The sequence below is a fragment of the Balaenoptera acutorostrata genome, chromosome 1 (assembly GCF_949987535.1).
Source record: "Balaenoptera acutorostrata chromosome 1, mBalAcu1.1, whole genome shotgun sequence".
Lineage (NCBI taxonomy): Eukaryota > Metazoa > Chordata > Mammalia > Artiodactyla > Balaenopteridae > Balaenoptera > Balaenoptera acutorostrata.
This window is the reverse complement of record NC_080064.1, coordinates 168,456,682-168,483,030: the sequence shown is the minus strand read 5'-3', so window position 1 is coordinate 168,483,030 and position 26,349 is coordinate 168,456,682. Positions and strand designations below refer to the sequence as shown.

At 37.3% G+C, this 26,349-nt stretch overlaps 1 protein-coding gene across 1 annotated transcript in view; it reads right to left on the bottom strand.

The window, feature by feature from the left end:
- Positions 1 to 26,349, bottom strand: part of SMYD3 (SET and MYND domain containing 3) — a 716,908-nt gene that overhangs the window by 489,637 nt on the left and 200,922 nt on the right. Inside the window, exons 3-5 of the mRNA XM_007167174.2 lie at positions 23,220 to 23,327; positions 21,576 to 21,633; positions 19,423 to 19,559 (exon numbers count right to left, since the gene is read on the bottom strand). Of these exons, the coding sequence (XP_007167236.1) occupies positions 19,423 to 19,559; positions 21,576 to 21,633; positions 23,220 to 23,327 (303 nt within the window). The remainder of the gene's footprint in view (positions 1 to 19,422; positions 19,560 to 21,575; positions 21,634 to 23,219; positions 23,328 to 26,349) is intronic.

Genomic DNA, 26,349 nt, shown 5'->3' with positions numbered 1-26,349 from the left:
TCAAAAATGCATTCCTGACCCAAGCCATGCTAATTAGATACAATCATCACTAACCTTGGGAATTTTGCTTAAGCCACCAAAAACACAAGTTCTTTTTCATGCTGGATTTGCAGCTGAGAGGATGAAAACTTAGAGCCTGCGACCACTGTCTTGCCACCACAAGGGGAGAGCCTATCTGAGAACAGAGGCATCTCATGGAAAGAGAGTCTAGCAATGGAGAGATACCGGATCCTAATGACAGCTCTTGAGCCTCTGGATTTAGCAGTGCTTGAGGAGGCATTTTTCAGTTCATAGCAAACAAATCCCTTTTTTGCTCCATTCAATATCAAGCCAGATTTTCAATCATATGAAACTGTAAGAGTTTTCGTGCAAAGATGGAATTGGAATTGATCACTGAAGAATGTTTTCAATAGGGAAAGAGGTTCCAAATGGAAAGAACTACATACGCAATAAGGAAAAGAAACAAGAAGACTACTTCAGTTACAATGATTTAAAAGAATCTATAGCTCAAGTTTAAGTTTAGATTAAGTCTGAATGGGCTGGGGTTAGCTGAGTGGGCTGAGTATAGCAAACTGGGGTGCTCACACTTCACTACAAGTAGTAGCTGCTGCGCAGCTCAAGCAAATCGTTGTCACGTGGGAAATAACCCAGTGCAGCGACATCCATCTCCCTCCCTCTCTCTTCCTCTCTCCCCTCCTCCCCCCTCCCCTTCAAATACACACACACACACACACACACACACACACACACGCACACACAGGCATATAGATAGTTGGTTGTTTCTCTGAAGAATTTCAAAGATGTAAGGAACTAGGGCAAACAATTTATAAAAATACTTTTATTAATATATGTATTGAGAGTGATTTTAAAGTAGGAGGAAAGTAATTGTTTGGTTCATGTACTGTAGACTAGAATCCAGTTGGAAATATCAAGTTCAGGATATGCAATGACAGTCTACTAACCTAAAAATAAAATATAGCACCACAGAGCTATTTTTTAAGTATTTTAGATCAACAGATACTTAGCATGGAAAAAAGCAAAATAATCTTACTGGTAAATAAAATCCTATATCACACATATAGTATTAAATAATGGCACTATATTTCAGATGAAACTAGCAACTAACAGGACATAATATAAAATACATTTGAATGAATTCCTATAGGCCACATAAACAAAAGAAATACAGTAGTAAAAATCTGTACAAAGCAAAATAAATTTGAAAAAATTCCTATGGAGGTAACCATAGTGCATGTAGAAATATATTTCAGTTAAAAAAAGAAACTAGCTCAAAGCATACAGAAAAATAATGAATTTGAAAAAATACCCCTGTAATGTGCATACATGCCATAAAATCACACATTGCTCTGAATATTAGTAAATGACAAGCAACAGAAAACTGAACATGTGATCTAAAAAAAAGACTTCAATGGACACATAAGCAGAAAAAATCAGTGAGGAAAAAAGTATCATAAAGATTTTTTCCTTCACCCTCAAAATGAAGTGAATCACAGCCCAAAGCCTAAAGGCCACCCACCCACCCACCCATGCTGCTGGAAGTGGGAATATTCTCTTCATCTCCAGCATTCATAGTTAGTCACAGTCATAATTATCTTGAAAATACTACTATTTTACAGCAAGATCACTGTAGAGACCTGTGACATCAAGATGGAACTTAACGTTCTGTCAATGCCTCTGTTGCTTTTGAGCCCTTGGGTACAAATTAATAAGTTTATATCTGAAATAATATAGGAATAGTCCACTGATAAATCTCTGTGGGTTGTGACTTAATTGTTTACTTAGTGAAACATGAAACTTTCATCTTGGTTGAAAATTATTATATTCCTGAGCTCCATCACTGAGCACAGCCTTGCTGCAGCTCAACCCAGAACCACTGAATCTCTACAATACGCACATAAGATGTGGTGTGGAATGAACTCTGATACAATTATTTGGAGTAAGAAACAAGGATAATTTTACAAATGTATATCTATTCCTAACATTATAATTCACTTTTCCTGAGGTTGCTTCAAGCTTTTATGAGAAGTGTCATAAATCTCACAAAAATTGCTGAGTCCCAAAGGGTTCAGAGCTCACATTTTGAGGAGCACAGACTTCATTTACTGAAACAATGATTAAAGATTCCATTTCACATTCGTTTCTAAAATCTTATAAGATACAAAATTGCCTCAAGAAAAAAGTTAAACTCAAACAACAATTTCATAGAATTATAGAAAACCTCATTTCAGCACAAGCCTCAGCATAAGGGCTTCCTTGTTATCTCCAATGTAACACAAATCGCCCTTTTAACATAAAATACTAGGGGTCATGGTAATTTCACAGCTTTATTACATTAGAAAAAAATTTTAATGGTCGAGTCAGACTGCCTCCATTTTATAATATGCATAGAAGGGCTACTTTCTCATACAGATGTTAAGAAATGAATATTAAAGAAGGATGATAAAGGAAATAAAACCATTTGAAAAAATAATTTGAAATTAACATATAAGCTTCCACAGTCATATGTATTGAAGGAAAATTCTAACTGAAGTTTGACTTTTATTAACTACCACAGAATTTTTAATTAGAAAATCTATGAACTTCCTTGGCAGTCCAGTGGTTAAGACTTTGACTTCCAATGCAGGGGTGCAGGTTCTATCCCTGGTTGGGGAGCTAAGGTCCCATGTGCCTGGCGGCCAAAAGACCAAAACATAAAACAGAAGCAATATTGTAACAAATTCAATAAAGACTTTAAAAATGGTCCACACCAAAAAAGAAGGAGGAGGAGGAGGGGGAGGGGGAGGGGGAGGGGGAGGGGGAGGGGAGGGGGAGGGGAGGGGGAGGGGAGGGGGAGGGGGAGGAGGAGGAGGAGGAGGGGGAGGAGGAGGGGGAGGAGGGGGAGGAGGGGGAGGAGGGGGAGGGGGAGGAGGAGGGGGAGGGGGGAGGGGGAGGAGGGGGGAGGAGGAGGAGGAGGAGGAGGAAGAGGAAGAGGAGGAGGAAGAAGAAGAGGAAGGAGAAGAGGAAGAAGAGGAAGAAGAAGAAGGAGGAGAAGAAGAAGAAGGAGAAGAAGGAGAAGAAGAAGAAGAAGGAGAAGAAGGAGAAGAAGGAGAAGAAGGAGAAGAAGGAGAAGAAGAAGAAGAAGAAAGAAAAGCTAATATGAAGGAACCAAAAATACTTTAAGGTCCCTTTCTTTAATAAGTATACAAGGTTAGTTTGTCCTATGATTTTTCAACTATTATCTTGTCTTAACAAGCGAGTACGATATTTAACAGCCCAACCCTCCCCTTTAATATGCTCCTGATGCCTAATGGCAGCATTCAACCATGACAAACCATGTTACTAAAGTTCTCATTCCCTTCAAGCTTGTAAAGAGCTAGACTTGGTAAGTAAGCCAGGTATTCACACCACGGATTCTGGGAACCTTCTCAATGGCACCACAAAATGTATTTCTGCGTTGCGTTGAGAACATGCAAGAGAATGTACCTTCAAGCTTTACTTTACCTATGCCATTATTTTCCTTCAAAATATTTTTTTCAAAAACTTTATTGTCTTAACGCTCATGAAAAGAACCTATATTTTCTATATACAAATATGAACATTTATGGCCATTCAAGCAGCTCCCTATTCAAAACAGAACAATCTGGTTTACATCTCCAACACACCTGCCAGCAAGTGACTACTTTAACAGCATGACGGAGCCGCTGCCATCATGGCTTTTCAATGGACATGGCTTTTTAATGGATAATCACTTTAGTTAGTGCCTTAGTACAATAAGAGATCACACATATACATAAAGATAAACCTACACTCCCGATTTAGTAAGGTATAAGTAATCCCCAAATTAAATTTGTGCACCACCTTTAGGGTTAATACTGTAAAACAATGCTTTACAAAGGACTGACCAAAGCAAATGACTGCTCAGATAAGACCATTTTGACTTCCTTCTTCATCCTGGATACTTTCATTATAGAACATAACACGGTCACCAAAGTTTGTAAAATCCTAAATCACCATGACTCTTGTAGCTCTTCATGAAATAGTTTAAAACATACTGGCTGATTTTCAGGCCAATGAACTAACATACCAATTTAGCTAGAAGTAATCCTGAGTTCAAATATAGGGAAGGCGAGGGATTTTCTTCTAAGAATGAGAAAGAATAACTCAGTTTTTCATTAGGAGCAATACATCCTGAGAAACAACTTATCATTTTGGTAAAAATACCAAAAGCCTAATCACTCAACTACTATTCCGAAGTAAAAAAACAAAAGCCTTCACACTTTGAGTCCACATAAAATATAAAGATAGCACCAGTGAATTTCTTTTTTTTTTTAAGATCCATTCAAATCTAAGACAGACCAATGGATTTTTTTTTTTTACTCTTTTTTATTTTCTTATTTAATTTTTTTTTGGCTGTGTTGGGTCTTCGTTGCTGCACGTGGGCTTTCTCCAGTTGCGGCGAGCGGGGGCTACTCTTCGCTGCGGTGTGCAGACTTCTCGTTGTGGTGGCTTCTCTTGTTGCAGAGCACGAGCTCTAGGCGTGCAGGCTTCAGTAGTTGCAGCATGCAGGCTCAATAATTGCGGAACGCAGGCCCTAGAGCGTGTGGGCTTCAGTAGTTGCAGCGTGTGGGCTCAGTAGTCATGGCTCGCAGGCTCTAGGGAGCACAGGCTTCAGTAGTTGTGGCACATGGGCTCTAGAGCACAGGCTCAGTAGTTGTGGCGCACGGGCTTAGTTGCTCCCCGGCACGTGGGATCTTCCTGGACCAGGGCTCGAACCTGTGTGCCCTGCATTGGCAGATGGATTCTTAACCACTGAACCATGAGGGAAGTCCCACCAGTGAATTTCTAATTGCTAAACTGAATGCTGAATTTATCCCCCCTTAACATCTCTGCACTTCCATATACGTTGGCCATCTCCTTTTGGAAACTGTTTTCTCTCACGTATACCAAAAAACCTGAGATCATCAAGGCTCCTGAGACACCTAGGTTACTCTTTCTCTTCACGTCTTTTAAAAGATGCTTCTCAGTTTATTTTGAAAAACAAAAAGCAAAATAAACAAAATTCTACAGCCAAATTTCCCACTTGAGAACGTGCCTGTCATGAATTAGGGGATTCCACCAGGATCAGGAAGAGCAAGTGGCACATGGAGGGCTCACCTAGGGGAAGTAAGACTCACTGGAACAGCCTCAGGTATAAGTTTCAAGGAAAATGTTAAAGCAACTGCCCCTAACCAAAAATAGTCAGATTCATTAAACTGAAACCAGAAGCAAAAATCTCCTTGGATTGCTTCCTCCTCTGGCATCCAGAGCCACAGCAGGCTAGTCCACAGTTCTGGGGTCTGCACTGACCTATATGGAACAGCGGCTGCTAAATTCTAGGAAGTCAGCACTGACTCTTCCACCTGCAACACCTTTCATTAAAGGCCTGAATCAAATGATCCCCCCACACCTGATCTCCATCTCAGGACTACTACCATTAGTTCAGTCTGCAGAATATTCTGAGAAACTACAACGTACGGAGTTTAGCATGTAAAATGTTTTAAAAAGAAGATTAAGGCATAGTCCTGCTTTCAGGGAACTTTCAATATAATATATTTAAGTTATTTATATATTTCTTTTATGTCTCCTACCAGACAAGTCAGAAACGAAGTGTTTATTACCCTTCTTTTTCCACAGAGACAGTATACATTTGTGGAGCTGAAATTTACTAAGCTGGCTCTTTCTGACCCAAAATATTCAAGTAAGAATCCCACGGCTTTGTTTTGACCCTACCTCTCCACTTCTCCAATATTTTCTAGAAATAAAAGGAGCTTAGGAATGACAAGCCAAACCAATTTTTCCCCACTTCGTTATTGTCAGTACATAACACTAAATACCACAGTGACATACAAAGCTGGGGAAAGGGGTTAGTCCCAGAAGAATGCCCTCCTAACCAACTACAATAGCAGTCTCTAGCAAAACAGCCTACCAAACTGACAAATCAAAACAACAATAGCATATGATACTTCAGAGGAAGAATGGTTCACATTTAAAATTTATGATTGCACAAAGGCACTCTAGAATTTTATGTTCAATGTACTGAATAAAAAGCAGCTGTTAGGCAAAGAACGATTAAATGACTTCAATGTGAAAGAATTAATCACATTTTCTTATACTTGGGATTCTGCTGACACTGAAAATAAAGATGGAAAGGACTGCAATGTCAACATTCTAAAAACAACATCAAAAAAAGCACCCAAACTGGCATTCATCTACAAAAACATAAAATTACTTCCTTGCCTAACATTTTAGAAGCTTAATTACACTAAAAAATTTTAAAGCATTCATTCTATATTAATATAATAGAACATTGAAGTTATTTCTAAAATCAGTAAGTATTTTTAATTGTTCAAAATTATTTCAGGTTCGGAATTCCCTGGCAGTCCAGTGGTTAGGACTCCGTACTTTCACTGCCATGGCCTGGGTTTGATCCCTGGTGGGGGAACTAAGATCCCACAAGCTGCACAGCGTGGCCAAAAAATATATTATACCTATATATATTGTTTAATCCCTCTTGGCTGGAGGGATAAAATGATAGACATGACTGCTCTTATTTTTTTAATCCACTTATATTTTATACTTCAACTTTCTCATTCCTGTCATAATGGGCCATGTCCAAGGAAGTTGAGAAAGACTTCCTAGAAAAGGGGGCATTTGAAGTGAATCTTGAAGAATGAAAAGGAATTTGCCAGGAAGAATGGAAAGAGCTGTACATGCAAAGGTTGGAATTAGGAAAGGAATCTTGACTGTTAGGGGAAATGATAAATGGCAAGAGTTTAGAGTACTCTGAATCCTACCCAAGAAATGCTGATAACTATCACTATATATGTGAATTATCACACTCTCTGAGCCACTGTATTATTTTGTAATTGAAAACATGAAGTTGTTTTCAAAAGAACTTTTAAATACCAAGATCATCTAAGTCTAAACACTCCTTGCCATGTAGAAAATACCCTTCTACTCTAATAAGCTGAAAGAGTTCTAACTATAACTATAGAGCATAATGCCTTGCTTCTACAAAATGCAAAGGACTTTGCAAGCTTCTCTTTAGTGACTCTGAGGAGGTAAGAAGTGACAAAGATCATCCAAACATCACTGATATGAGGAAAATATTTTCAGCACAGAAAACTTATGTTTAGCAATTGCTCTAAAGAAAAGCTAGAAGCCCGCCTGACAACCATGAGCAAACACATAGATATCTTCTAGGAATGGAATTCCAAAATCTGATCACATCCCTGTAATTCTCTAATTATCAAACCCAGCAGTGTTGACAAAGCAGAAGCCCACTCAACTACTGCTGATAATTAGTATTCAAAGCTAAATTTCCTCTATCATGTCAGAATGACTTCGAGATAGAAGCACACTACCACCTTAGGATCCAAAGGAACACAATGATTTCCACCTCCTTGCTTACACATTTACACACACACACACACACACACACACACACAGCAGCAGCAGCAGCAGCCATAACCAGGCTTTGCTGATTTGTCACACTGGCTTTGACAACCTCTCCTTGTGTATCCTCATATACACGGGCAGCTTTACAAATTGGCTCAAAAATACCTTAGCCTGTCAAAAATAACTTAGCCTGTCAAAAATAATTCCGTATCCAGAGGACTTACTTGCCCTGCCTACCTTTGTTTGCTACTGTCATAGCAACAATGCTTCAGATATCATCAAGCTTTGGAAGTGTGAAGAAACACACTGACAGTGCAATAATGTGAAGGCGGAAAAGCAAAATGCAGGTGACAATGCAACAATGTAAAAGAGCGAAAGCATGCATTGATTGAATCCCTGCAACTTGCTGGTTACTATGCAAGGTGCTAAGAAAATGGTTACACCCCTCAAGTTACAGTCTATCCAAGCAGTCATCCAGTTCCAGGAAAGCAGCATGGGATGAGGCCTGCAGAGTCCTCAAATGCTATATTTTAAAACCTTGATTTTATTCAACAGGCAGTAGGAAATCAACATTTAAAGCAGGGGATACAAATGATCAGATTGGTATTTTAAAAATATATTTCTAGGGCTTCCCTGGTGGCGCAGTGGTTAAGAATCCACCTGCCAATGCAGGGGACACGGGTTCGAGCCCTGGTCTGGGAAGATCCCACATGCCGTGGAGCAACTAAGCCCGTGCGCCACAACTACTGAGCCTGCGCGTCTGGAGCCTGTGCTCCGCAACAAGAGAGGCCGCGATGGTGAGAGGCCCGCGCACCGCGATGAAGAGTGGCCCCCACTTGCCACAACTAGAGAAAGCCCTCGCATAGAAACGGAGACCCAACACAGCCATAAATAAATAAATAAATAAATAAATAAATAAATAAATAAAAGAACGTGAATTTCTTTAAAAAAAAAAAAAAAGACAAAACAAATCCACATGCTGTCAAGTATGTAATACAGCAGTTCTGTTTATAACAGAGTTATCTGAAGGGAATGTATCCAGATGGTTTGGAAAGTCACCATCATTTAAACATAGCCATACAGAGTCCCTGAGACTGAAACTCATCATTATAGAGACAATCTAATCTAGTTGCCAATGCTGTTAAGAGTAATCCTACGGTGTAACTTATTCTTAATTTTCCGGCTTTATACTGATAACCTTCAATATAAAGAATAGAGAGGGGTGGTGCCAGGAAATGGGGAGATGGACAAAGGGTACGTACTTCCGGCTATAAGATGAATAAATTCTGGGAATCTACTGGATAGCATGGTGATTATAGCCGATAATACTGTATCGTATTTAAAAATTGCTACATGAGTAGATCTTAAATGTTCTCATCACACACAAAAAAAACAAATTTGGTAATTATGTGACATGATGGAGGTGTTACCTAACCCTACAGTCAGAATCATTCTACAATATCTAAGTGTTTCAAATCAACGCATTGCACATATTAAACTTATACAATGTTATATGTCAATTACATCTCAATAAAGCTAGAAAAAATATATAAGGAATAGATATTGTTGAAAAGTTGTTTGTAACGTTAAGTTCTGTTTGCTCTATCACATTTTTACTTCAACTTAGAAACTAATTCTTGAGCACTTAGGCATCAACTAGGAGAAAGAGCGTTTGAGCTCAAAAGACCTAAATTTTAGCATCCATCCTGTCATTGGGTGACTATTTTATTAACCTTCTCTGAGCCACAACTGATGCATCATGGGAAGAGGGAGAGGGAAGGAAGTGGGGAGACTACGGAACTGGATAGTTTCTGTGATCTTTTCAGGCCTAAAATTGTACGGTTGTACTATGCTTAAGGAAGGAATTGGGTAACATGACTCCTATTCTCACAAAGTTTACAATCTAACTGGGAATGTAGAAAATGAAGACATATAGCTAATAAAAAGAGAGAATATTCACCATTGTCAAATGATTGGCATAGAAAATACCAGTGGCTACTGATTTTACAACAAGGAAGGATCAATCCTAGTCAGGTGGATTTCATCAAAGAAATAAGCTGGACTTGGATAGAGAGGATGGGGAAAGATATACTACATTCTTCCATTAGGCACCATGAATACGGCAAACACAGAGCACTTTACATATCATCAAGCCCTACCTTATTCATGGAGATAACTCATCCTGACATGTGTTTCTAATCTGGAGTGAAACACTTCCAGGGACAGGAAGCTCCAAGCTATGCCAGGGCAGCCTGATACATCCTTGGACCACTCTAATGACAAAGCTCTTCCAGATACTGAGCTATAGTCAGCTTGCCCAATATGACAGGACTTTCTGTCCTTCCTTCATCATACTTTACAAAGAACATTTATCTAAGTACGTCTCTTTAAATACGTTAACACTAGGTACTGAAGAAAAATTTAATGAAAATTGACCCTTTCAGATAGTAGTTGGGCTATTTTCTCTCTTGATCAGGCCACATTTTTTTCATCTGACTTAGAGAAGCCATCCCCAAACTTACCTGCTTACCTTTATAATATACCACCTTGTTTTCTTCATCATATAGCAATGTCTGATTTCTGCCATCAAAACTATCACTCTGTTTCTAAAAATAGTAAAATTTAACAGAGTAGTTTATCACAATTTTTCATTACTATTAGTGTTATACCCCTAAAACCTTTTTTTTCCTCCCATGAGAGGTCCTTCTCATTCATAACAGAAATAGTCAAATCACAAAGTAAAATCTGAAGGCAATATCCATTATCTAAGCAAAAGATCTGAAGACTCAAACAAAAAATTTCTGAACCCGAGTTACACAGCCAAAATAATTCTACTAGGAAAATGTGTCTTGGGTCTTCCCTGGTGGTGCAGGGGTTAAGAATCCACCTGCCAATGCAGGGGACACGGGTTCGATCCCTGGTCCAGGAAGATCCCACATGCTGTGGAGCAACTAAGCCCATGCGCTACAGCTACAGAGCCTGCGCTCTAGAGTCCGCGAGCCACAACTACTGAAGCCCGCGTGCCTAGAGCCAGTGCTCCACAACAAGAGAAGCCACCACAATGAGAAGCCCACGCACCACAACGAATTGTAGCCCTCGCTCGCCGCAACTAGAGAAAGCCTGCGCGCAGCAACAAAGACCCAACGCAGCCAAAACTTAATAAATTAAACAAATAGATTTTTTTAAAAAAAGAAAAATGTGTATTTACATTTCTTTTCAAGGCAAATGAACAAACTATAACATCTGTAGTTAAAGAGAACAAAAACAAAAGACTAAGAATGATAGTTTAAGTATGTAAGACATTAGTAAAGTACACATTTTTTCTATTTAAGAATTTTATTTCTTCCTAATCCTTAGTGAAATACTACATCTCTTCTACTATATTACTGAATTAAAACATTTTAAATTTATTGAATCAAATGTTTTGAGGATAAAAAATAATATATTCAAAAAACAATTATTGTATACATACTATGCTTACAAGTGTCACTGGCAAGGTAAAACTGCAAACCAGTGGCTTGTTAGAAGGTAACAGATAAAATATTTCCTATCTTTTTTTTTAATTAGAGAAGTTTTTGATAAGACGTGCTGTCTCCTACTGTGTACAAAAAAATCTTCTGGCTTACAAAAAATAATTTAAGGGTTGGCAAGCAATGGCCCATGGACCAAATCTGATCCACCACCTGTTTTTGCACAGCCTGCAAGCTCAGAATGTTTTCTTACATTTTTAAAAGGTTGGGGGAAAATAAAAAGAGGAATATTTGGGTACAAGTAAAAAATATATGAAAATCAATGTTCTGTGTCTGTAAACAAAGTTTTATTGGAAGACACCCACGCCCGTTCACTTCTATATTATCCATGGATGCTTTCAACTATAATGGAAGAGTTAAGGAGTTGCCATGGAGACCATAAGTAACCCTCTCAGCGTGCATTACAAATCGCCAGTAATAATTCCTTTTTGCTTCTTGGCTTACAAAGTGTAAAATATGTGGGCTTTTACAGAAAAGGTTTGCTGAACTCTGGAATAATTAATATAATGATTCATTATTCCATGAAGAATTTATGATAATAACAGCTTCTGTGATTCTGAGCTATCAACTGAACTTCTTGAATTTTACCATAATAAAGATTCCTTTTTACCTAGTGTTGTATATTTACAGTAATGTAATAATTTTAAAATATATTTAACAAAGAATACACCATAAAACAGAAAAGGTACAGTTTTCATGCATTATTTAACTAAGTCAACAATTAAACACCTACTGTATACAATGAAGATTTCTAGGGATTCAAAATAAATAAAATGTAATTCCTAGCTCTAAGAAAGTCATACTCTAGTAGGGAGACATAGTACTCTAATAAAGGTTTTTGTCACTAAAGGGAAGGCCAAAGCAATGAAAGTAACCTCTACCATTTCATAATGACATACTGTCATTTTAAAAATATTACCTCTATATGAATTATTGGCAAGTTATACACTCAAGTAAATAAGGCAACAAGGCTTGGCCAACACGTTTATCCATTAATAGTTTTAATCAAAGCATTAGCCTTATGTACATAATCAACCTTGACCAACATACATGTAAGTAAAAATGCTGATTAAGAATTTACTAATTATCCTTCTGAACTTCAGAAGTTACTTGGCATCTGGTCCTTAACTATGATAACAGACACCAACTCATCATAGGTTATTTGCACATAAAGGAAGAGAAATCGTAACTGAATGGTTAACAATGAAGAACGTAATAGATAAATATCATCATTAAAAATACACGCTTTGTTTTGAAATCTCAAGTGTCCTACAAATGTCACTTTACTTGGAAGAACATTTCTGAGAATAACTGTCCCTTGAATCTACTCAGAGATTCAATCTATTGTAAAAAATAAATAAATACATCATAAATGCATCAGCTTTTCATAATTAGAATGCCAGGGTGTGCATGCAGTTAAGAATGTTGGCTGTTTGCCTGCTTTACTTAAAACCAGAAGAAAAGTATAATCCCAATAATGAAGTCTTCTAGCAACTGTTGTGAGCAGACGAGCGAGACGTCTCAACTAGCAACTACCTCCAAATGTAGAGACACATGTACCCCTGTGATTGGAGGTTAGTAATCCTGGTGTGTCTCCTCGCTTTTAGTATTAAATATTTAATGGCATATTTTTCCTTAATGGAATCCAGGCACATCTGATCAGTCACTGGGATCATTTAGTAGTAATGCAGCCAAAGTTATCATACTGTCATTTCATATAAGCTTTGTAATTAGATAATTCATCACTTTACTAATTCAAAAGATTGCTTTCTTTACTACTTTATAGCATGCTACGGTAGTGAAATTCAACTAAGCTGATCAACAAAAAGGCTCTAAAATTTGGTCCTACATGAACTTGAAACCTCCAAGTGGCAAACATACACACTCCTGACCTTTCAAAACAATAGTGGTAATATCTGTCCCACAAATTAGCCTAACAGCAACACTGAAGTAATAAAGCACCAGTACATCCAGAATGAGAGGGCTAACTAAACAAAAAATTTAAGATTAAAAAACTGAATATATCATAAACAAATTTGTTCTTGCCTTTTACGGAGGTACACCATTCTTTGGCAAGTAAAAAGACCCAGTAAGGGTTTATTTAGTAATTTTTTCCCCCATGATGACTTGTATACTTTACTAAAATTATGAGGCTATGGCAGAATATCACCAAGACTATTTATTAACACTCTAATGGCACGTACCAGGCAAATGCAAGTATAATCTTAAATATATTATCATTTGTGTCTTATTTCTAACATATCTCAATCAAAAATATTAAATTACTATTTATTTTCATCCTATGAATTAGCAGATTCTCGTTTTAACCCACTCTCCACCGTTTCTCCAATAAACAAAAATTCTCCCCCAGTGACAAAGAATTTACTCAGAATGAAACTGAATGTAAACTTTAAGTATCATAGCACAAAAAGCACCTAAAATTCTCACTTTCAAATCTACACAACCACAGTGCACATTGCAAAACCAGCTCCCCCTAATAGCATTAACAATTAGAGTTCAGAAGGCAAGCTCTGGAGGTCGCAGATGTGCCCTAAATGACAAAAATAACATTGTACCAGGAAAATTATTTTGTTTAAAAGAAAAAAAGAGGGAACGTCTTCTCAAACAGATGCGAAATTTCTAATCAAAAAATTTCGTTGCAGTTATATAACATTATCGAGTTAAAAAGTACTTTGCAGAGGTCTGGCAGCACTAACAATGATTATCTGTTTCGTGGTCAGGAAGGTCACTTTTATTCTTGTTGCTTCCAATTTAATGTCTGGTTTTGAAACATTTTATGCAAACTAGTCCATTTTCTATTTTTTTTTGGTTCAGAGCTTATCACATTCTAATCAGTCTACCAAATGCATTTTTAGAAAAGAAGTTTTAAGTCCAGAAAAAAAGATAAGTATATTGTTCTAGAACTCTGCACAGTGATCGCTAAAAAATATACTCTATGCATAGAAAATAAGCTCAGAACTAAGTCTACTGACATTAAATTTAGAATAACCATTACCAATAATTACCAGTGTATGTTTGGGGGGACGGAATAGAGACATGCCATGTCATTTCAGTGAACTATGACATGACAACTAACAAAACTCTTTAATTTAATTTCATCCTTTTAAGATTCATGTGTGAGAAACATTTCGTTCACCATAGTAAGCTTGCTTTTATATTTCCTACATGAAATCCCAAGGAACTACTCTGAAATCATGGAGTTGCGATGAATGTAGGACATAGTAAACGATTTCTTTCCCAATAGCTATGGGCTGAAACCAAACCAGTTACTAGGGGAAAGGTACTATTTTCTGCCTGCAAAATTTTTTTCTCAACAAGATAGGTAATTCTCAGCACGGGCATGGGATACCAGCACTGGGCACAACTGTAAGCAACCACCTGAGACTCTGGTTTACAATCAGTTGCAGATTACACTCTTGGCTACATGACAACACAGGGGGACATACAACACCGAAGTTTTATACTAGAATACAAATAAATATGGGAAACAGGCACAGCAGTAGTAGAAATTAATAATGTGTCAGACACTCTAAGTACTTTAGAGTTAATCCTCACTTTAATCTGTAAATATTATTATTATTATTCCCATTTACAGATGAGGAAATTGAGGTTGAGAGAATTTCACTTACTTGTCTGAAAAAGCAACTTAGCCATCATACTACTATTCAACCTCCCATTTAAATTTGCCCTCTAACTGTAATTTTCTCACCTTTTAAAGTTTATAGTCATCATTATTTGTATATACATTCTCTATATTTGTAGCAAATGTTTCGAACTCTATCAACAGATTGAACCATAGGAGTTGTCTTGCCAAGATAAATCCATTTTGAAATCTAACCAGAAGTCTTATTTCAAAATAGAAGTGGAAGGAAAAAAAGTTGGGGAGTGGGAAGGAGGAGGGGCCTGTGGAGATGGAAAAATACATCTTCCCTTCTCTAAACAATCTGAAAAAGAGCCCGCAGAGATGAGCCTGGCCTCTATTTTTGATGAATATACAAATAGTCACACGCCTCCACTGTGCTCACTAACAAGTATCCCCAGTACATCTCCCACCCTTTGGCCACCTTCATTACTGTCAGTGGCGAACCACCACTTTCTTCATACCTTACGCTTTTATTTCCATTCAGCCACACCCCCAAGTAACATACAATCTAAGTTAAAAAAAAAAAACTTATGCAAATAAAGCTTCAAGCAAATCACTCCCACATTTCCATCCAACCAGATCATCACTCTGCAGCTCCCCAGCTACAGAAATTCTAGAGGTACTACTACCCTCGCTAATTTTCTCTTACTACCTAAAGCAAAACAAACATTTTAAGCATCACGCTTTCATTCAAACTCTTTTTGTAATCACTAAATATAACTGAAACATGTATTCCACTGGTTACAACTGCCTTTTCAAATCTTCTCCATAGGAAGTCAATATATTTTTCTTACCCAGGGGTTAGAGGAGTCAGTACCCCCTCGCTCCCCGCAAGTATTTCTAGACCATTCTCTATAATTGTTTCCCAACACCATCTTCTCTTCTGAAATTCATGCCATTAATTTCTGCTTCCTATGTGAAGTCCTCCTTGATATCCTCCCCTAGAAAAATTTCTCCTTCCTACTTAATTTTTACAACCAGGCAATAAGTTCAGAAGTCAACAGGATATTTTATACAGCAAACTACTATCTCTAAATCCAAACTGCCAGTTGCTCTGTGTGTGTGTGTGTGTGTGAATGTGGGGATGGGGAGAGGGAGGCTAATACTGGTAATAAGGAGGTGGAGGAAATATAACTGGAAAAAAGACTGCACAATAATGTGTTCGGAGTAGTGAAGGGGGACGGGGGGACATTTTCCAAGCAAAACCAAGTCCTGAGCAACAGAGGCACAAGAGGCACTAAGAACCTAGTCCAACAGGAAATATACACTATTTTTCAACAGAAAACTCCAGAGTGTTCAAAATATAAATTGCTAACTTTTGAGGAATTAATCATGGTCTTCTACGAGAAAAAGCTATCAGCTCAGCAGAGAAGAAATTTGCTCTCAGGATTAAGAACCTTTTCATCCTCCACCAACCCCTTTCCTTCCCAGGCAGTACAAGTTTGATAAATATATGCATATCCCCAAGTAAAACTTCTGACTTGCTGAGATTCTTTGCCTTGGTAGATAATTTTCAGAGTTAGAATTAACCATGTATTTTGATAACCCTGGACAAGAGTGCTGCAAACAAAAAGAAAAACAAAACAAAACAAAACTTGCATAATTTGATCAGTGAATTCACTAACAGACACCTCTCTCAGGAGGCCAAGAGGCCTGAGAGCAAAAGAGTAATTGTAAGGAATGTTTGGAAATCCAAATAAAGGAAAAGAACATCTGTGTGAAATCTATCAGATATAAAACAAGTTTGAAAATTACTGAAACCAAGTGATGGAAACATGAGGAGGGTTCATTAGAATTGTCTCTCTACTTTTGTGTGTGTTTGGAAAAGTCCATAATCAAAGATTCAAAAAAAATAAGATAGAAACAAATTTGGAAAAGCTCTCAGAATTCCCCATCTTAAATGACAATTAGAGGAGCCAAAACACAAGCTTCGCGTGTCTAATACCTGCACAGAACCTGAATGAACATAAATGAGTGGGAGGAAAAGCAAAACATAAAACAGGCTTTTCTTTTTGAGGCCAGGTAAAGCCAGCTTTCTTTGAAGCGTAAATTAAAAAGTTAGTTCCTTAAGGTGAGAAAGGCAGGTCAGCATAGAACCACTCCTGACAGTCTGCACGTGTAGGAGCAGCAAAAGAAAGCAGCACTCTCTGAAGTGCCCATTTCTTCTCTTTGATTAATTCTATGCCAGTAAGATGGGGCGGGAGCAGTAGATAGGGATAAAATTCCCTGTCCAGCATTCTCCACCCACTTGCAACGTATTTGTCATGATCTGCGTCATCACACACTTGCAAAGTTATAAGCTCAGGGGCTCATCCCTAAGCTTTGCAGGACACTGATTAGCTTAATTTAAGACTATTCTATTCTTTTAAAAAAATGAAGGACAAGGAGGGGGAGCGGAGGAGGAGGGGAGAAGGAGGAGAGTTTTCTCTTTTAAGGACAAATGTATAAGCAGAAAAATAACTACAATCTATAAAATATAAACAAAACTTTTATAAGGAAGTACAGGAGCCATAGGTTAATGCTGCTTTCCTCTGATTATTAACCTATATTTTAAGGCAGAAATAACAGCTCTGAGTCCAATTCCCTCATACACTACAAAAATGTATATGTTTTACTTTTGTAGCAATAACAAATATAAGTATGTGGGGAGAAGGAAAGCACATTATTAAAATTTTGTCTGCTTAATCATAATGACAGAATTTCCCCCTACACAGCACAAAGAAAAGTTCATTGTAAGATACATGAGATTAAAATTATTTTAAAAGAAACAAGAGAAATAAGATAGTAATTTACAATTTACATGAAGCAATGAAAGTATTTTTAAATAGTTATTATGAACACTAATAACTCCAGTAATTAGCACTTGAAAATTTTTCAACAATAGGAAACACTAGAAATGAAGTTAGTCATCATAAGGTATATTTTTATCTTTCAGTAGGTGTTACGTTGTATAGCATGTAACATGAAAAGAGCTTGTGTGCACTGTATACACAGCGTTACTATAGGTTGTAATTTTCAGAAGCATATGAAATAAACATGAGAAACTTCTCAGATGCATTATAAACAACACTTACATTTTGAAATCAATTTTAATTAATAGACAAACCAGAATGTAACGCTAAGATGATATTATCAGAAAATCGTAAGAGCATACCCTAAAGAATAAAACTACATTTGGGAAAAACAAGAATAAATCTGTAGCAATCACACTAATCACATTTAAATTCTTAGAAAATAAGCAGATTATAAAACATACTTTAAAAATATTCACAAGATAAATATATCATTGGATGTGTGAATATAAATTGTAAAATTGACAAAATCACCCTCAAATGTAAAATTTTACTTATTATTAAAAATATGATCTATATTTAATAGCTACTTTATTTATTTATTTATTTATTTTTGGCTGTGTTGGGTCTTCGGTTCGTGCGAGGGCTTTCTCTGGTTACGGCAAGTGGGGGCCACTCTTCATCGCGGTGCAGGGACCGCTCTTCATCGCGGTGCGCGGACCTTTCACTATCGCGGCCCCTCCCGTTGCGGGGCACAGGCTCCAGACGCGCAGGCTCAGTAGTTGTGGCTCACGGGCCCAGCTGCTCCATGGCATGTGGGATCTTCCCAGACCAGGGCTCGAACCCGTGTCCCCTGCATTAGCAGGCAGATTCTCAACCACTGCGCCACCAGGGAAGCCCTGATCTATATTTAAACAAATCCAAACACATAATATGAGAAAGTAAGGACGGCAAACACATGAGAATAACAAAGGATATACTGGTTCTTTGTCCCTATCCCAGGGTAGATATCAAGAATCAATCAGGGACTTCCCTGGTGGCGCACTGGTTAAGAATCCGCCTGCCAATGCAGGGGACATGGGTTTGAGCCCTGGTCTGGGAAGATCCCACATGCTGTGGAGCAACTAAGCCCGTGTGCCACAACTACTGAGCCGGCACTCTAGAGCCCGTGAGCCACAACTACTGAGCCCACGTGCCACAACTACTGATGCCCACACACCTAGAGCCTGTGCTCCACAACAAGAGAAGCCACTGCAATGAGAAGCCCGCGCACCACAACAAAGAGTAACCCCCGCTCGCTGCAACTAGAGAAAGCCGTGCACAGCAACAAAGACCCAACACAGCCAAAAATAAATAAATGAATAAATAAATTAAAAAAGAAAAAGAAAAAGAATCAATCAGTGCATTCTTTCTCTCTGGGCCCAAACAAACCCTCAGAATCACTTCCAAAAAGAGCACTCAGGTACCCATTACCAAGAGACCACAATGAAATATTAAATTATACCTATTTTCTACCCCTAATCTAAGATTTTTGTGACTTAAAACATTTAAACAAATGTTTTGGCAATTTGGGCAATTATTTTAAAATCAGAAATGGTTATATTTTCATTATTTAAAATTCACTTAATCAAGAAATGGATTCCAATAATTTCTTTCACTTCAAGGAAGTTTCCGTTGCTGAAACAACCACCACAAAACTAAATGGACTCAATGGCAAACTTAAATCCACTCATAAAAAATAATGGAATATGTTACTTTCTTTTGAGGGTGTGCTTTGACAGCTGACAATGAACATACTTGGGCCATTAGTAAGAATACTGATAAAGCAGAAAAAATAATACTCTTTTCAATATAAGCAATACATTCTCCCATTCTCTACTCAGTAAAGCAGGGGACTGATAAAGGCATGAAGGGTCCTGGATTTTCATGGATCAACAACGAAATAAAGAGTAAAGGGTTGATTTATGGCATTAGCAAAGATACCAAAGTTAACACTTACTTTTGCAAAGGCTTCAAAAATGTCAAAGGAAGGTGGCAGCTGAGAAGCATCCTGTATTTCTTCTCTCATGAAATGTTGAAAAGTCAATGCAAGTTGCCTGAGGCCCTCTTTCTTATCTTCAGTCAGTTTGTTAATATCTTTTTTTAAAGAGAAAATAAATAGTACAATCACACAGTGAACTTTCAATGGATAATTTTCAGGTATTCAATGGTAGCTGTTAAGGCAGATATTTCCTACCCTAGATTCCACTCTGACAGAGATCAAATGCATCTTTTTATTTTTTGACAACTACAAATCATTATCATACGTTATCAATCAAATTCTGCCAAACGTTATCTACAAAATAAGATCAAACACCTACCAAAACAAAATACACACACAGATGAAAAAACATTAAAACCAAAATCAGTAATGATGTGTGTTAGTAGATTTTCTACATCCTCCTGCACACATGCAGGAGGCACCTGCACTAAATAAGTGCACTAAATATGGCACTAAATAAGCACCATAAATGCTTATTTAGTTAGTGAATTTAAGTAGACTTTTCCATGAAACAATTTACAACCAGGTCATAACTAACTGATAAACAGTATCATCTCAAAGACAAAAAAAACAGAAAGCAAGAACTGAAAAGTTCAGTTAAATTAAGTTCAAATTGGTGAAATTGGTCAAGTAGAAAGTACATCAAGAAAAAAACATGAATCAACCAAAGAAATCTCATTTTCAAGTTCTTTTCAGGTTGAATAAACAAGATATGATACTGCTTCAACCCAAACAGAAGGAGAAAGTTCCAAAGCCAATATCACCCCTTTAAAAACTCAGTTTCATTTACACCACAAAGGGGTGTGAAGACTAGGAGTGCACAGTTCAATTAATAACGTTTGAGAGCACTTCACTTAAGGCAGTGTGTATGACACTGCTACTGAGCAGGGCTAATGTTCATAGTAAAACTCACTGCAAGAGATGTTATTTACCTAGCAGTAATATAAGAAGAAAAAAATGACTAGTTCTCTATTAACACTTGAAAAGATAGATCAAGATGAAACTACAGCATAACTCTGTTGCTCATGTCAGGTCTACATATTTTCTTTAAATTACTTGTTCAACAGAACAAATTAACCCAATGATTCCTTAAATAATAATTTATTATCATTGGCACTTAGGATTCCATAACCATAAATCTGTACTAGATGACCTTATTTGTCTCCATCCAGAAATATTAAACTGTGTAGCACATTTACTCCATGAGCTCTTGCTACTTTCGACTTAAAAGTCATTTACAGTTTCAATGAAGAGGATCTGTGATCTGTGCCAGTAGAAAGAAACAGAAACCCTAAGTTCACTTAACACTCAGATTTGCAAGGCCTCTCAGTGTTAAGGAGGTTGGCCACCGCCGTGGTAGTTCAGGAGAAGAACAACGCTCAGTGCTGTCAGAGAGCCTAAGTGATCGGTACTTTCTACTTTCCTTATTATCTAAATGTTCCCTGGAGCCCCCATTCACATTACTGTTCCCTAACATCAAAAAGAAACCAAGAGGGCTTCCCTGGTGGCGCAGTGGTTGAGAGTCTGCCTGCCAATGCAGGGGACACGGGTTCGAGCCCTGGCCTGGGAAGATCCCACATGCCGCGGAGCGGCTGGGCCCGTGAGCCACAATTACTGAGCCTGCACGTCTGGAGCCTGTGCTCCGCAACGGGGGAGGCCGCGATAGTGAGAGGCCCGCGCACCGCGATGAAGAGTGGTCCCCGCTTGCCGCAACTGGAGAAAGCCCTCGCACAGAAACGAAGACCCAACATAGCAATCAATCAATCACTAAATCTTTAAAAAAAAAAAAAAAAGAAACCAAGAGTGGGAAGAAGGGAAAGAGGAGGGAAAAACAGAAGTAAAATCTATTCTGTCCGCTGGACAAAGGGTTATTCTCCCCTCACTGCCTAACGTGGACACCTCCATGGCACCTCACTAACTCCTCCAGGGCCAAAGCTACCCTGGAATAAACTAAATAAGCTAATGTGTCTATATAAAAGCATGAAAAGGTTTGCTGCCTCACATAATAAAGAGACAGAAAAACAAAGTTTAAAAAAAAAAAAAAAAAGGCAACTCATCAGCTCAGCAAATAAATGACAGAACTTTTCAGATGCTGATAGAGAATCACTTACTTGACTCCAGATCATAAAATGAGTAAAGTTTCTCCGATTCAGAGGGTGTTTCTTCCATCTATGAAGAAAGGGGGAAAACACCAAAAACAATTTCAAGTGCTCCAATATATAAATGAATATGGTTGCATATCTTTAAATATTCAAATGCAAGTCCGTTAAAAAGATAATTTTCTATATTATCCTTCTCATCATTCTTAGAGTTAAATTATTCAATCAGTCACAACTTTAAAATCTGTGTTGCAAACTGACCCACCAATTTAATTTCCAAACACAAAATTCTTTTACAAGAAGTTTCCATTCTTTTCTTTTTTTCCCCAATTCTACCACAGACTTGTATCACTGTAGGGGTTTTACTACTAATTATTATAGAAAAGCAAAGATGGATGAATAAAAATAAGAGTTTATTACAAACTGTGCAACCTTGGGCACGCTACTTAAACTTGAGGTGTCAATTTCCTTATGTGAAACACAGGAGTAATAATAGCACTGAGTTGTTGTGGGATGAAATAAGGTATATCATGTAAAGCAATTAGCACAGGGCCTAGAAACAGTAAGTGCTCAACAGAAAGTAGCTATCATTATAGCTACTTTCTATTAGATTGTGATTCCGTAGGTCGGGGTGAAGACTGAGAACTAGAGCCCTGGGTGATTCTGAAGCAACCCATTTCTGCTCTAACAGTGGTTCTCTATCTTTTCAATACTAATAAAGTAAAAAAAAAGTTCAGACTCAAATATAATGTTATTATACTTTTAATATCCAGTGATTAAAGAAACGCATAATGACAAAGTTGCTCAGAATTTATTAAAGCTTTGAAATAAATTTGTGTATTTTAGTTCAACACAATATGTACATTTAAAAATAGTAGTAAGTAAATGTGACAGATGTTGTATATTCAGTCCAAAGACAATGCCAATTTGGTATTCTAAATCCATTTTTTTTTAGTACAGATGTAGTTGATATATAACATTGCATCAGTTTTAGGTATATACTTTTACATTCCTAAATTCCTCTATGAAATTTTATTGCCAAAAGAAGTTAACAGACAACAGGACACAAAAGAGCTGAAGCCTGCAATAAAGAGATATTCATTCTAAAGCCTGGCAAAAAAAAAAACAACCCAAAACTGGAAGGTGTCACCAGAGGGGGATTTCAGGGAATCCACTAGCTGCTTTGGCAGAGTAGGGAAAGGGACTGGAGAAACAATTTCAGTGAATGTTGGCTTAAAAAAAAAAAGAAAAGAAAAAAAGATAAGTACCCTTCCTTGTAAGATTAATTATTATCTAATTAAAATCTCACTTGAAGAGGCAACCAAAAAAAATTATATACTTGCCCTGTGCATTCTCAGTAGAAAAGTAATAAAGGCAATGTAACAGGCATCACTAACATCTCATGTCCCAAACATAGGACTTTATGTTTCTATTCACAGGAGATCACACACAGGGCCTTCAAAGAGGGGCAGTGCACTTCATCACTGCTGTGATTAATAGGAAAACAACAAGTCTTGTCTTAAGACACTCCCTGGAATAATCCACCTTCTACCATAACATGGATTTAAATTCAGTCTTAAATATGAATAATACATGCAATTGCAAGTGCTTATGTTAAATTAAAACCCAAGCATATTTCACAAGTTTTATACTCACAAGTTTAAAAACAACTCTGCCAAGAAGTCGGACAGAGTCGGGAGGATATCTGGGTTTGCAGCTTTTAAGGCATTTGCATTCTCGCTTGTGGTCCTGCCAAGCTTTTTTCTGTTAAGACAAGAGTGAGAAGGGCATATAAGACATAAAAATTTAACTTTCATTTACACTGGTTTTGAATGTTGTGAGTCATCAACATTAATTTCAACAGCCTAAATATAACTGCAAATAGAAAATGAAAGCAATATTCTAATACTATTAATGATCCAGGATTCAGTATGCAATTACCAGGCATGGACATCAAGAAACTCCATTTCACCTCTGTCCTTCAATTTGTCCCTTGGTTATTACCTAACTGGTAGAGTCCAAAGAAAGAATCATTATGTCTTTCTTAATAATTTATAAGATAGCCTTTTAGGTGATTAAATAGGATTCAGTAATAGACAGTGATTTTGAATACAAAAAGAAAATATCACTCCAAATTAGAAAATAAAACACATGGTTCAAAAAAATCAAAACAGGGCAGATAGCTTTCTGAATTTCTGCGCTATTATAGTAAGTATAGAAATATCAAGAGGGCTAACATAAAAAATAGAAAACCTTTTTGTTTTTTTAAGACAAGACAGAAAGGGGTTATTAGTTAAAATGACCAAATGTCATTTTTACCCAGGACCATCTTGGTTTATTTATGGTATACTGGCCTAATTATTAATAGTGTCCCTTTCCATTCTGAAAAGTGTGGTTTGGACGATAAATTATATAGTCACTTTTCCCATTATCCTAGCCATGTGCTAGTGGGGCTGAAGAGACCACAGAGCCAGTCACCCATCTCGCAACACTAGGAATAAGAGGACTACATGGATGGACATGATCCTTGAGTCCGGCGTCAGAAATGCCATGACCCCCTTTACATGGGATTACTTCTATATGGAAGTAAAATCCAGAGTATCCAATATTTAACCCTGGCAAGTGGAAGACAGCTAAACCAAATATCTAGTATGTTCTTTTCCAAATGAGAGTTGGAAGTTCAATCACTCCCAAATTCTGGGCCTATAAAATCCCCATAGAAGAGGTTTCTCTTTTCCACTTACAGCACAACATGCAGCACAACCAAAATAGTAGCTGCAGCTACTTTGAAACTATGACTCAGATTCAAGTTCAAGACAGCATTTTGCTCAGAAAGACTGCCTGGGTCAGGTTGCTGGGTGAAGGTGTGGTCTGTCTGCTGCTATTTCCTTGTAAACCAAATCTTGGAGACATTGTTTACAAGGGGTACTTCTTTTATCAACTCTATTCACAGTTGCCTCATTTCATTCCTTCATATCCACTATGGCAATGCTCTTAATGTGATTTTTTTTTTTTTAGTATTTATACTTTACTCATTTCTAAATAAAACTGAGTTGCTTTCAAAGTAAAGATGAGTATGAAATAAGGTTGTAAAATTAGAAACAGAAAACGTAAAAATTATGAAAAAAAAAAGTCCTCTAGCATTTACTTAGCATTCTACAATGTTAGACACATGACTAAGCAATTAAAAAATATTTCATTTGATTTTCACAATAATCCAAACGGTAGATATTGTCATCCTTACATTAAAGATGAAAAAAGTAAGGCTCAAGAGCTGGGATCTAACTACCAAGCTACATAAATATAAAGGGGGAGAGTATAAATTCTTAGTAAGCTAAACAGGAGAGCTAAGTAATTATCGTGCTTGTGTGCAACAATTATTTGAGCTGCCTCACAGGCAAGGCAAAAAGAAATCATAATGGCTTAGGTAATTCTTATCTGACATAAGAGAAAAACACATAGCTTTACCAAGTATTAAATCACAGGAGGAATTTATTCCAAGAATGCTAATCAGCAAACTGGACAATGTCTTTGACAATAGTTCACAACACAATGGCCTTTCACAGAGCTACTTTAATGTCAGTAGAATATAACTCAGTGAAAGAAAAGGTTTCTATTGTTCAGGAGGCTAGTCTTGGATTAACAATTAGCAAGTACCAATGTGTTGTAAGATCCCTAAAATAAATATGGTTACATTGCCAAATAAGTTTGAAAAACACTTCATATTGTAGACCCTGCTTAGAGATTCGAAATATATTTAGCTTACTAGAAGTTCTAAAATGCTGTATTTAAGAGATTTGTATAAATAAGTTAACACAGTTTCCCATGACTGTTATTGCCATCCTTTGGGAAGTTAGGTTGGTATATACTGACTCAAATATACCTATACACTTTCTTTCCTTCAGCTCGTCTTTGAATGAGGGTGAGTTAAGCAGACAAATTCACGATCATTCTCACTGACAGGAAACTAGAGCGTGGACATTTTTGATTACTGATTGAAGGGTGAACCATAGTTTTGGTGGAAGAATTTTCATTTGGTATTGAAAGTAAGTGTCTACCTGAAAAAGAATTGTACCTAGTAGAATAAGGCTGAGATAATGGATCAAATGATCTTAAGAGCAGATTTTAATTGATACTTAACTATAAGGGATCATCTATAACTCTCTTGTTAAAACCTCTAGTTTTGAGCAGCTCAACCTCCTGGAAGCTTACCAGGGAAAAGGAACTACAACATGTACCCAAGGTAATGAATCAATTGATCTGTTAGATGACATTATTTAGAGTGAAACTTCCAAATTTTAGAAAACTCTTGTCAAAAATGACTTTATTTCTTTAACATAATTAAAATTGAGCTCTTATTTCTCAACAGTAATTAGAAAGTAGACAATATGCTTCTTTAGGCTATTCCTCCATCACTGCATGAAAACATCAGACATACTTACCTTCCCACTTGCTTCAGCAAAAAAAAGATGTTCATTCTTCATCTAAAAGCCAAATCAAATCTATATAAATATGGAAAGTAATCATTCCACTTGAAACTGGCCTGTAATAGTGTCAACTTTACAGCCTACTTCGTTTCTTACCATGATATTAAAAACCATGTTTTTGGGGCTTCCCTGGTGGCGCAGTGGTTGAGAATCTGCCTGCTAATGCAGGGGACACGGGTTCGAGCCCTGGTCTGGGAAGATCCCACATGCCACGGAGCAGCTGGGCCCGTGAGCCACAGCTACTGAGCCTGCGCGTCTGGAGCCTGTGCCCCGCAACGGGAGGGGCCGCGATAGTGAAA